Genomic DNA, 12,826 nt, shown 5'->3' with positions numbered 1-12,826 from the left:
ATCTGAGAAGGGCCGGGGGAGGCTGAGGAGGGAGCCATCTCCCTGAGCTTCTCAAAGGAATCTCTGCTCCAGCCAGTCCTCCCCACCGGCTTGACCGCCTCCCCTTACCAGCCCCCCCATCCCATCTTAAGTTTTTCTAAACAAAGCTGGGGGCTTCGGTCACCGTGGCAACAGGTCTGCAAGAAAGTGGTGGGTGTCATTCCCCGGCACAAAGGGCGGGCACATGGCAGGGCCGTCACCTAGCAACTGCCTCCCTCTCTTGGCGGCGTCACCAGGTCCCGGGGGTGGATGCCAGGGAAAGAAAACAAGGCGGCTAAGATTCCTGGGAGGAGTGGGGGTGGGAGAGGCAGGGGATCTGCTGGGGAAGGGGAGGTGAGAGAGCCCCTCCATCCTGGCCTCCAGACTTTGAGGCAGCCCTCAGAGGATTCTGTTGGGACATCTCGAGGGAGGGGCTGCAAGCCTCGGAGAGCTGGGAGGCTGGGCAGGGGGGCAGAGTGCTTCGGAGAAAAGCCCCTCGGCCCAGGCCTCTGTGGCCATTTCCATTTCTCCCCTGCCACAACTGAGGGTGGATTTGATACCGGGCCCAACATAGGGGATGAAAGCAGAAAAGAGGGTCCCTAGAATCACAGACCCAGACCTAGAAGGGACCTCAATAGCAGCTAATCCAATCCTTTAATTTTACATGAGGAGAAATGAAAGGCCAGAAAGAATGATGGTTATACCAGTACTGAGAGCCAGCATTTGAACCCAGGTCCTCTGACTGCAGAACTTCTGCTGTCTTCCCACTGCACCACCCTGAGAAAGTTCTTGCAAATGGGGTCAGCGGGGACACTGAGTGTAGGACTGAGGCCACAGACCTAACCTGCTTCAGCAATTAGCCCTTCCGGGTCCCATCCCCATCACAGGCAGGATACTGGCCCGGGTCCAGAGTAGGGGAAGGAAGGACAGTCCTCTGAACTCTCTATGGGCAAGTGTCCCATTCTGAGAAACAAATAAAAACAAAGTAGCTCAGGGAGCCAGAAAGATGCGGGCTGGGAAGTCTCGGGGCTTGGAAAGACAGAGCTGGATTGCTTCATAGAAGCGGGGGCGGGGAGGGGAGCCCATGCAAGAGATGGTGTGAGCCTCTCAGTGCCTCTGCTCTCCAGCCCAAAGATCGGGGTAAAGTCCCTGGACCTCAGTTTCTTTCCTGCAAAAAAGAAGCACTACATCCCTTGAAGTCAGTGGTGTCCACTATGGCAAGCACTGGAGGTGTTTCTGAATAGGACCCTTAGAACCTCATCTAGCCCAGGGTAGGAAAGCTGAGCAAGAAAAGCTGGCTGCTGCCAGAGCGTGGCGACATGGAAATCACAGCCGGGCAGAGGGTAGTTCTAGCTAATTTATTGGTTTCTTAGGCAGGTTCTTCTACAGGTCAGAATTTGGCAGGGGGCCTGGGGATAGATTGTGCCCTGGCCCACCCTAGGAAGAGAAGAAAGACAAAGAGTCTTCAGAGGAGGGGGCTTCCAGGGCTTGGAGATCTCCAATTCAGGTACGGTAGTGCTCAGAACAGCTGGGATCACCCCGCCCCTGCTGAGTTGGGCTAGCCCAAACAGAGCCCCCTTTTTTCTGAATGTAGGAGATACAGGGTATGTGAATGTATGTGTTTTGGCAGAGAGAGAAAGTAGGGCTAAAAGCAGAGAGGCAGAGAGGATCTTGAAGGCAGGCCGGGGGAAAGCTGGGCTGCAGAATTGAGATAGGGTTCAGCAGGCGGGGCTCCACTTCTGTTGGTTGGAGCTAGGAGGCTAAGAGGGGGGCTAAGAGAATAGGGACAAGTCTACCCACCAACTAAGACTTCCAAGCTGGATGCTCTTCACTCTGGAGCAGCATGGGGGGAGAAGGGGAGACTGGCCAGAGGACCACTGTTAAGAGAAGGGGTCTTCGACATTCCCAGACCTCTACAGAATGAAGTTCATCTTTAGATGGCAAGATGGGAAGAAACAGCGAGCGCAGCCCTGGTTTGGAGCGTCCCACCTCCCACTCCCCCCGACTCTGTCCAGGACTCAGCACGGAGTGCCCAGAGCCAGGAGCGGGGGAGACTCCCTGGGCTTGTGGAAGTAGATGGAGGAGGACATCTCTGTCTTGAGCTTGCTGTCCGAGCCGTCGGCCGAGGCGGCTTCATCTGCGCCACATTCGTCGCAGCAGCAGCAGCAGCAGTCCAGGAAGGCCTGGCCCAAGGGTTTGCAGAGGCACAGGAGGAGCACGGGAGTGACTGAGCCTTTGAAGAAGATGGAGAACTGGTTGATGAGGCTGAGGAGGTCCAGAGTCTGACGGGACAGCTCTGTGGAGAGGTACGCCACCACGATGTTGCACACGTTTTCTGGCAGGGTGCACAGCCCGTACACCACGGTCAGGCCCACCACGGTGCTGTTCAGCTGCTTCTCGCACTGCCCGTGCTTGCCCGCCCGGCACTCGGGCTTCTTCCCGGGGCTGCTCCGGATCCGCCTGGTCACCAGCTGGCAGGTGACGGTGAAGAGGATGGGCAGGCAGAAGTAGCAGCCAAAGTACCACCACATGCGGGCGTTCTGGTAGGTCAGCACCAGCGAGTAGAGGGACTCGGGCAGGCCGGGGGAGGGCTTCATGATGCACGAGTCCACCAGGGAGCCCGTCGGGAGGGAGGGCTCCTGTGCCAGCTGCCACAGCAGGACCTCAGGCACGGCCAGTGTCATGGAACCCACCCAGATGACCGCCAGCTTAGCCACAATTGACTGGCACTGCTCGATGAGCCGGGCCTTGGGCAGAGGGCTGGTGGCCGCGTGGAAGCGATCGATGCCCAAGGCGCAAAGGCTGAAGGTGGTAACTCCCAGGGAGGACACCTGGAGACAGACACAGGGAAAGAACTGAGTTAAGATCAGGGATAGAGACAACAGGAGAACGGGGAGCGGGGCAGTTCCCATCAGGACCAGAGCTGAAACCCTGGACCTGGGGAGAGCTACCAGAACAAGAATGACCTTTCCCTGTTATGCCCTGAATGAAATTATTACAGCCCCGCCTTCTTCCTTGCCATTAGAAATGTGAGAATTGAGTCAGAAAAGAAGTCTTTTTTTTTTTTTGTCTTTAATTTTTTTTATTTAATTTTTTATTTATTTATTTATTTATTTAATATAATTTAAGTTTTTATTTTATTTTATAATTATAACCTTTTTTTGACAGTACATATGCATGGGTAATTTTTTACAACATTATCCCTTGCACTTACTTCTATTCAGATTTTTTCCCTTCCTCCCCCAACCCCCTCCCCCAGATGGCAGGCAGTCTTATACATGTTAAATATATTACAATATATTCTAGATACAATATATGTGTGTAGAACCACATTTCTTGTTGCACAGGAAGAATTGGATTCAGAAGATAAAAATAACAGTTTACACTCATTTCCCAGTGTTCCTTTTCTGGATGTAGCTGGTTCTGTCCATCATTAATCAATTGGAATTGGATTACCTCTTCTCTATGTTGAAGATATCCACTTCCATCAGAATACATCCTCATACAGTATCATTGTTGAAGTGTATAATGATCTCCTGGTTCTGCTCATTTCACTCAGCATCAGTTCATGTAAGTCTCTCCAAGCCTCTCTGTATTTCTCCTGTTGGTCATTTCTTACAGAACAATAATATTCCATAACATTCATATACCATAATTTACCCAACCATTCTCCAATTGATGGACATCCATTCATCTTCCAGCTTCTAGCCACTATGAAAAGAGCTGCCACAAACATTTTGGCACATACAGGTCCCTTTCCCTTCTTTAGTATTTCCTTGGGATATAAGCCCAATAGCAGCAATGCTGGGTCAAAGGGTATGCACAGTTTGATAACTTTTTGGGCATAATTCCAGATTGCTCTCCAGAATGGTTGGATTCTTTCACAACTCCACCAACAATGCATCAGTGTCCCAGTTTTCCCACAGCCCCTCCAACATTCATCATTATTTGTTCCTGTCATTTTAGCCAATCTGACAGGTGTGTAATGATACCTCAGAGTTGTCTTAATTTGCATTTCTCTGATCAATAGTGATTTGGAACACTCTTTCATATGAGTGGAAATAGTTTTAATTTCATCATCTGAAAATTGTCTGTTTATATCCTTTGACCATTTATCAATTGGAGAATGGCTTGATTTCTTATAAATTATTTGTATATTTTGGAGATGAGGCCTTTATCAGAACCTTTAACTGTAAAAATGTTTTCCCAATTTGTTACTTCCCTTCTAATCTTGGTTGCATTAGTTTTGTTTGTGCAGAAACTTTTTAATTTGGTGTAATCAAAATTTTCTATTTTGTGATCAATAATGGTCTCTAGTTCTCCCTTGCACACAAACTCCTTCCTCCTCCACAAGTCTGAGAGGTAAACCATCCCATGTTCCTCCAATTTATTTATGATTTCGTTCTTTATGCCTAAATCTTGGACCCATTTTGATCTAATCTTAGTATGTGGTGTTAAATGTGGGTCCATGCCTAGTTTCTGCCATACTAATTTCCAGTTTTCCCAGCAGTTTTTGTCAAATAATGAATTCTTATCCCAAAATTTGGGATCTTTGGGTTTGTCAAACACTAGATTGCTATTTTTATTCACTATCTTGCCCTGTGAACCTAACCTATGCCACTGATCAACTAGTCTATTTCTTAGCCAATACCAAATGGTTTTGGTGACTGTTGCTTTATAATATAGCTTTAAATCAGGTACACTTAGACCACCTTCCTCTGACTTTTTTTTTCATTAGTTCCCTTGCAATTCTCGACCTTTTATTCTTCCATATGAATTTTGTTATTTTTTCTAGGTCATTAAAATAGTTTCTTGGGAGTCTGATTGGCATAGCACTAAATAAATAGATTAGTTTGGGGAGTATTGTCATCTTTATTATATTCGCTCAGCCTATCCAAGAGCACTGAATGTCTTTCCAATTATTTAAATCTGACTTTATTCTTGTGGCAAGTGTTTTGTAATTTTGCTCATATAATTCCTGACTCTCCTTTGGTAGATATATTCCCAAATATTTTATACTATCGACTGTTATTTTGAATGGAATTTCTCTTTGTATCTCTTGCTGTTGGATTGTGTTGGTGATGTATAAAAATGCTGAGGATGTATGTGGATTTATTTTGTATCCTGCAACTTTGCTAAAATTCTGAATTATTTCTAATAGCTTTTTAGCAGAGTCTTTGGGGTTCTCTAAGTATACCATCATGTCATCTGCAAAAAGTGATAATTTGATTTCCTCATTTCCTACTCTAATTCCTTGAATCTCTTTCTCGGCTCTTATTGCCAAGGCTAGAGTTTCTAGTACTATATTGAATAGTAATGTGATAGTGGGCAACCTTGTTTCACTCCTGATCTTACAGGGAAAGGTTCTAGTTTATCACCATTACATATGATGTTTACTGAAGGTTTTTAATATATGCTCCTTATTATTTTAAGGAATAGTCCATTTATTCCTATACTCTCAAGCCTTTTTAGTAGGAATGGATGTTGGATTTTATCAAATGCTTTTTCTGCATCTATTGAGATGATCATATGCAGAAAAGAAGTCTTGAACTACCATTGAGTCATAAAGCTCCAGGTCCCTTGCTGGGATAATACCCCTCCTTTTGAGTATTGTCCCTCGCCTCACTGTCTCCTGCCCTCGACCTCCTTATCTTGACCCTTATCCTGTCAGGACTAAGTTATGGTCCTCTCCTGGAATTACAGCTTGTCCACTTACCCAGTGTCCTCACCCCCTTATCTGCCTTTGTTTCCCCTATAAGACTGTATACCCTTGTTAGCTAATATACCCTCCCTGCTTCAGTAGCTAGGGCCAGAATGATTTTGGGACGTGAGTCCCATCCCAGTCAGCCTAAACTCTCCACAATTAAAAGATCAAAAACCAATCTCTGTCTTGCCTCAGTTTCTCTGGCATTACAAACCCTTGACCACGGCATCAGTGATGATGATGATGACCCTACTGCATCTGCCAGATAACAGTCTTTGTTATAGTGTTATCACCAAAGTAGGAACAGTGGGTGGATGAGTGTAGCAAAAAGGTAAACCGAGGGCTGGTGATAAAGGAAAACTATCCCAGAAGGGTTGCCTAGAGTGGTGGGCTCCTCTGCCCTGGGGATCTCCAAGCAAAGGCGGGATGCTGACCACTCAGAGGGTACTGTCGAGGGCATTGGGGGCTGGACATGGAGTGTACTCAGTGACTTTAGCACAAAACCCCCAGCAGACTGTTATGAGAACTTTCAGGAGAAAACATAGAGCCACGATCACTCTATAGCGTCTTAATTACAAAGTGAATGACAAATCCAAATAAATAGACATATGGCCGCTCTGAAATCCTGCCATTCCTCACCAGCGGGCCAGTGGAAAGCTCTCTGAAGCCAGAGCTTCCAGTCCCAGCCCTGACGCTAACCACTCGGCTCCCTCCTCTGAAAGGTCCCTTCCAGCCCCAGCGCTGTGATCACGCGGGCCGAAGCCTGGCTTGGATCGGGTTAAACTTTGGTATCTCCTCTGATAGCCAACACAAGAGTTCCGCACATAGAAGGAGCTCCATAAGTGTTGGTCGGTATGACACTGTGTCCTCCCCTTGCCCCGGTTGTGAGGACAGAGCAGGGCTCTGGTTGCCAGTGGGAACAGCATGGTCTGCGGGCGGACAAATGCTTGTACACATCCCCCCTTCCCCCAACACCCCTGAAAATGTCAGGATCCGGCCCTGAGGGGAAGCAGAGCTGCCCTCCACCAAGCCTGCTCCTTGTCCCCATCACGCTATTGAGTGCCCAGGAAAACAGGCCCGGGTGCCAAGAGGAAGAGGCCAGAAGCAGCAGGGGGAGAAGAGGCAGGCTGGAGCACAAAGGGAGGAGAAGAACTGTCCGGAGCTATCAAATAGTGTCCGGACACACTCGGGAATTGTGTGCAGAGCTCCCTCCAGTCCAAATCCCTCGCTCCTCTACAAGGGGAAACACAATCACCAGCTTATTAGACCCTGCCACGTACCCCCCAGTCAGTGAGCCTCCATTGTGAGCGCCAGCCAGCCCCCCTCCCCCGCTCTCTGCCTTGGTTTGGGGCACAGGCTTAATAAGATACAAGCAGGCAACTGGGTTCAGGAAAATAGCTCCAGTCTTTCCCTTTCCCTCTCTTCCTTTCTCCCTCCCTTCCTCCTTCCTCTCCTATCTTCTCTTCTCTTCTCTCTCACTCTCTTTCTTCTTTTTCTCTTTTTCCTTGCCTTCCTTCCTCCTTCTCTCTTTTCCTTATCTCCCTTCCTTCCTTTCTCTCTTTTCCCTTTTCCTCCTTCCTTCCCTTCCTCCCTTTCTCCTGTCTCCTCTCTCCCTCATCTCTCTTCATCTTTCTCTTCCTCTTCCCCATTTCTATGTCTCTCCTTTCTATTTCTGTCTTTGTCTGTTTCCATCTATGTGTTCATGTCTCTCTATCTGTCTTTCTCTTTCTCTCTAACCTCCTTTCTTCTCTCTCTCTTTTCCTTATCTCCTTTCCTCCTTCTCTCTCTCCCCCTTTCCTCCTCCCTCCCTCCCTCTCTTTCTCCTGTCTCCTCTCTCCCCCATCTTTTCTTGTCCCCTCTCCAATTCTCTCTCTCTCTCCATCTTTCTGTGTCTCTGTCTCTCTATGTGTTGTGTCTCTTTGTCTTTGTGTCTCTCACAATTTTTTCCCTGCTTTTCTTCTTTCCACTAACCCCAATCTACTCTGCCCTATCTGTCCCTACTCCAGTCTTGGGATTCACATCCTAAGATTGACCCTATAAAGCAGATCTAGAGAGGTCATGTTGTTCATTCCCCAGCCTCTCCCTACAAAGGACTGTCCTTTATCCAGCCAGAACCTGGGGTTCCCTGTCAGCCAACCAGTCAAACCGCACTAACTCAGTGAAAAGGGATAGAGAATAGGGAAAAACAAACAAACAGAAAAACCTAGGCATAGCTTAAAAATAAATTAGGCTTCCAGTAATTAAGTAGCTTGTACTTAAATAAAAGAATCACCCCACCCCGGATCAGTGTTTCAAGCTTTCAGTTCTCTTGGTCGCTGATCTATCAAAAATGAGAAGGGCTTGGGAAAGCTTTGGGGCCCCATTACTCACTGGTTCAGCAGGCCTAAACAATTATTTGATTCTGTCCAAATACAGACCTGCTACAACTTCCTAACTCATTTCCCATGTCCTGAGATTTACTGGCTCATATACAGCATTCAACATCACCTCCCAGAAGAAAATCCTGGGCAAGAGGGCCTGGAATTCAAAGGAACTGCTTTTATACATGACAGGTTGTTTGCACATGTCACATTTCCAGATAATGACATCAGAGAGTAACTTCAACTTCACCCTCACAAATGTTTACTGGAGGTCTTTATGTGGTGCTCTGATCCAGTCGTTTTTTTATCTAAAATCTCCCAGAAAGAGGTTAAATCAAATCACTGAATGTTAAAGTTAGAAGGAACTTTCGGATCTGTTCCAATCCCCTTGTTTTATAAAGTGAAGAAACTAAATGCCAGGGAAGTAAAGTGTCTAGCCAGGTTCACATAGTGGCAGGGCCACTGGCCCAGGTCTCCTGACTTCCAAAGATCTACAGAGAATTCCAGCAAACTTTAAGTTTCTGGAGTATGGGGACTGATTTCCTCCTCTCCTTTGTCTATATGTCCCCAGTGGGCCCTGAAAAAAAGTAATAAATGTTATATAGATATAGCTCAAGGTTGGGGAACATCTGGACAGCAGGCCATAGAAGGCCCACAAAATCATTTGCTATGGCTACGTACCACAAGCAATGATTAGCTAAAAACTAGTTACAACAATGTCCCACTACTTAAGTCTTACAAGTTGATAATTTTGTCTGGCTTACAAATGATGTTATAAGTATCCAAATGGCCCTTGGCAGGGAAAAAAAAAAAAAAAAAAAAAAAAAAACAACTTCCCCACCCCTGATATAGCTGGTGACACAGTGAATGGAGCCACGAGCCGGGAGTCAGGAAGAACTGAATTCAAATACAGCCTCAGACACTTACTAACCATGTAACTTTGGTCAAGTGATTTAATCTGTTTTAGTTTCCTCAAGTGTAAAAATGGAGATAATAACAGCACCTGCCTGGCAAGGATCAAATGAGATTATATTTGTAAAAAGCACTTAGCACAGCATCTGGTACATAGTGGGGACTAATCATTGGTTATCCCCTTAATCTCTCCCTTTATTGGATGGCAATTGGGCTCTCCTGCCTGCTCTATCCAGGTAGCTCCAAAGGCCGTTGGAAAACAGGGAGAGGGAGGGAGGAGAGGAGGGTACTGAAGAGACAGAGAGGATGCATAAGACTATTTGTGGTACTCTCTAACCTGAGGAATTGAGAAGAAAGGAGATTATTCAGGTCTGCACCAGGAAAAGGGATAAAGCTGAGGCTGGACCCTAGGCCACTCCAGGCCTGATCCCATCAGATATCTCATCCACATCCTTTCCTAGTGCTCTCCAGGAACATCAGGAGGCACCACCAACCCCATAACCATCACCATTACCACCACCATAACCATCATCATCCTTACCACCATCAACATCATCATCCATATCAGCAGTACCATGGTGGTGGTCACTACCATGACATAATCCTTACCACCACCCCCATCCCCAACCCCATCATCCCCACCACCATCCCCATCCCCACAATCATCATCACTACCAATAGGACCTATACCCTACCTCCATCTGAGGACAAGAGACCCTGAATGTTTCCATCCTATCCCAAAAACGGCCCACTAATTTAGCACCTTAAATTTTGCTAAGCCCTTCCCTCCCAACAACATTCTCAGGGAGACAATGCCAGTATTATCTCCACGTTACAGATGGGGGGATTGCCCAGGGGCACAGTCCACTCTATCACGCCCTTTCAAACCCTGCTAGTTTACCTGTCCACTTCTCTCTCCTTCCCTCAAGTCATCAGCTGGATTGCCCCCAGCCCCAGCCCTAGGGGAAACAGCCCAGCTCCTCTGGGGCCACAGCAAGGACAAGCAACGGGCACCTCACCTCCATGAAAGGCACGGCCCGGCAAGAGACATCCCCCAGGAGCCTCTGCTTGGTGATCTCATTAAAGATGACAACAGGCAGGCAGAAGAAGAGCACCAGGAAGTCCCAGAGAGCGAGGCTGGCCAGGATGGAATTCCAGGCACTCTTCAGGTAGTAGCTGTGCCACACAATGCACATGACCGACAAGTTGCCAACAATGCCCACGGCAAACACCACCAGTGCCAGGAACATGACAGCATAGGCGCTGTAGGAGCTCTCTGTCACCGGGTAGAGAGGATTCTGAATCTGCAGCCTCCGCCCAGGGGTGCCCGTCAGATTGCCATAGGGCTCCTGTCCGCTTCCTTGGATGCCTCCCTCCTGGTCTGGCTCGGGGCTTGTGGGCACCAGGGGATCGGTGGGTTGGAGCCCAGCGGGATGGATGGGCCGAGGATACTCAGCCCACTGCTCGGGCATGTACTGCTGCACTCCCCTGGATTCATCATCCTCCGTTCCTCTCCTGGTCCGTGCCCGCTCTCCCTCTAGGGTGGGAAGGTGCCCGTCAGAGCGCAGGGTAACACTCGGGATGCCCTGGAGCCCGGCAGTAGACACAGCAGCCAGGAAGAAGACCAGGAGCCACAGCCAGAGCATGGTGAGAGGTCCTCTCAGACAAGGGGAAAAGAGGATCCCCCAGGTCCTGTTTCCCAGAAGAGGAGAGGCAGCCGGCCGGCTGGGCTGGCTGCAGCCGAGCATCTGGCATCAGCGTCTAGTTCTCAGAGCTCTGAAAACCTCTCCCCACCAACCCCCTTTTCCTTCCCGGGCCAATGGGCTGGGCCCGGCCCTCTACTGGAGACCACTGGTTCTAACAGCTTAAATAGCCTTGAGACCAAAGCAAGAATGGCCACCAGTCCAGGGGTTGGCCAGGCTTTTGTCCTAACCCAAATCCCTTTTCTCTTCTTATTCCACCTTCCCTTCCATCCCAAACCAACCAGGTTCTTTTTCAGAGCTCTCCAGCCTTCTCTTTGTCCCTTGTCCTCCCCTGAGACACGTTGCCTAGTATATTCCCATTTACAAACTCATAGAATAAAGACCCTCATACAACAGACAGATATACACTGTGTTGGGCACTTGGAGGTGAGTTACAAAAGAAATAGAAGGGTTAGAAACGTCATATCCTCATGGAAGTTATAGTCTACTACAGGAAATGATACATGTATAATTAATCATTTGTTGTTCAATTACTGCAATCATTTCTGACTCTTTGTGATCCCGTTTGGAGTTTTCTTGGCAAAGATGCTGGACTGGCTTGCCATTTCCTTCTTCACCTCCTTTTACAGATGAGGAAACTGAGGCAAATAGGGTTAAGTGACTTGCCCAGAGTCACACAGTTTATAAGTATCTGAGGGCAGATTTGAACTCAAGAAGATGAGTCTTTTAGTTTATTTATTTTTAATACACATTGCTTTATAAATCATGTTGAGAGAGAAAAATCAGAGCAAATGGAAAAATCACAGGAGAGATTAAAAAAACTGAAAAAAAAAAAAAAAAAAAGGAACATAGCATGTGTTGATTTACATTCAGTCTCCTTAGTTCTTTTTCTGGATGCAGATGGCATTTTCTGTTCAAAGTCTATTGGGATTGCTTTGGGTCACTGCACTACTAAGAAGAACCAAGTCATTCATTGTTGATCTCTGCACATCAAGAAGATGAGTCTTCCTGGCATTGCAGACATGGCACTTTATTCACTGTGTCACCTACCTGCTCGCAAATAATCATAGTGCAAAACAATGAATCAACAATTATCATACTTTTTAGGTTTCTATTATTTGCTCGGAAACCATCTAAATCCTGGTTTTACAAATAAAAAGTAAAACTAGTTCCTGCTCTCAAGAAGCTTACATTCTAAAATAACTCATGGTGAATATGCAGGGCAGATACAAAGTACTGTGTGAGGTCAGAAGTAGGGAAGCACATTTCTTTGGAAAACTAGAGCATCCTTTGCTGGAGAATTTTCAGATCAAGAGGACAGGGAATAGGGGGAAGAAGGGATTGGGCAGATCCTCCACCAATGATATAAAAACAACCAGACACAAGAAGAATGAGATGAACACTCCCTCAACCTCCAACCACAGAGAAGATGAGAAAGGTGTCTTTGGTCATAGAGGTTTTTAGAGCTGGAATGAACCTGGAATGCTATTTAGCTTGACCCACTCATTTTATAAGTGAGGAACTGAGGTCCAGAGAATAAGTGTCTAGACTAGCAATCTAAACTTCCTGATTCTTGAGACAAAAACCTTCCCACTAAACCATCCTCTTTCTTCTTGCACTCAGTCCCTTCACACTTTGATGACTTCTCTTTGGCTCCTCTGAAAGTCCTAGCAATCTAATGGATGAAGGAAAGCCCAGATGCCCCTCGAGGATGAGATCTCAGACATGTAGGTAGACAGTAGCTATTGGGGCTGCTCAGCTGTGCTGGGGATGCTGGCAGTGCTGGGTCCCCAGGTCCTAACAGCAAAAGGACAGAAGCATGGAGCAGAGTGCTCTGGGTGACTTCTGGGACTACCAGATACAGTCAGAAGAAGACTCAGCCCAAATCAAAAGTCCCTGGTGTTCTGTTCCTTCCTGGTCCTCCTCTCCCAGACACACACACACACACACACACACACACACACACACACTGGCTCCTACCTAGAGCAACCTCACTATTTTACAAAAGTATTTCTCTTTGGCAGCCTAATGAGGCTTCTGGACTCTATTCAGAATCATGGCTTCAAATACATAAAATAAAATCCACAGTATTACAAAGGAAGTCAATTATATTAAAATTTAAAATATCA

The 12,826-nt window shown here is 47.1% G+C and overlaps 1 protein-coding gene across 1 annotated transcript; it reads right to left on the bottom strand.

The window, feature by feature from the left end:
- Window positions 1-1,362: 1,362 nt before the first annotated feature.
- On the bottom strand, window positions 1,363-10,772 carry GPR37L1 (G protein-coupled receptor 37 like 1). Its single transcript, XM_074308795.1, has 2 exons — window positions 10,014-10,772; window positions 1,363-2,849 (listed from the first exon to the last, which is right to left on the bottom strand). Exons 1-2 carry the CDS (start codon window positions 10,740-10,742, stop codon window positions 2,037-2,039), a joined length of 1,542 nt encoding a protein of 513 aa, XP_074164896.1. The 5' UTR covers window positions 10,743-10,772; the 3' UTR covers window positions 1,363-2,036.
- Between the last annotated feature and the right edge of the window lie 2,054 nt (window positions 10,773-12,826).

The sequence above is a fragment of the Sminthopsis crassicaudata genome, chromosome 4, assembly GCF_048593235.1.
Source record: "Sminthopsis crassicaudata isolate SCR6 chromosome 4, ASM4859323v1, whole genome shotgun sequence".
NCBI lineage: Eukaryota > Metazoa > Chordata > Mammalia > Dasyuromorphia > Dasyuridae > Sminthopsis > Sminthopsis crassicaudata.
This window is presented reverse-complemented; position numbering and strand designations above follow the sequence as displayed.

Excerpts from the sequence above, each read along its gene's own strand:
- GPR37L1 (XM_074308795.1), bottom strand. The coding sequence starts at position 10,742 with ATGCTCGGCTGCAGCCAGCCCAGCCGGCCGGCTGCCTCTCCTCTTCTG. Across the intron at positions 2,850-10,013 it reads GGGCCGTGCCTTTCATGGAG|GTGTCCTCCCTGGGAGTTAC; the intron begins GTGAGGTGCCCG and ends GTCTGTCTCCAG.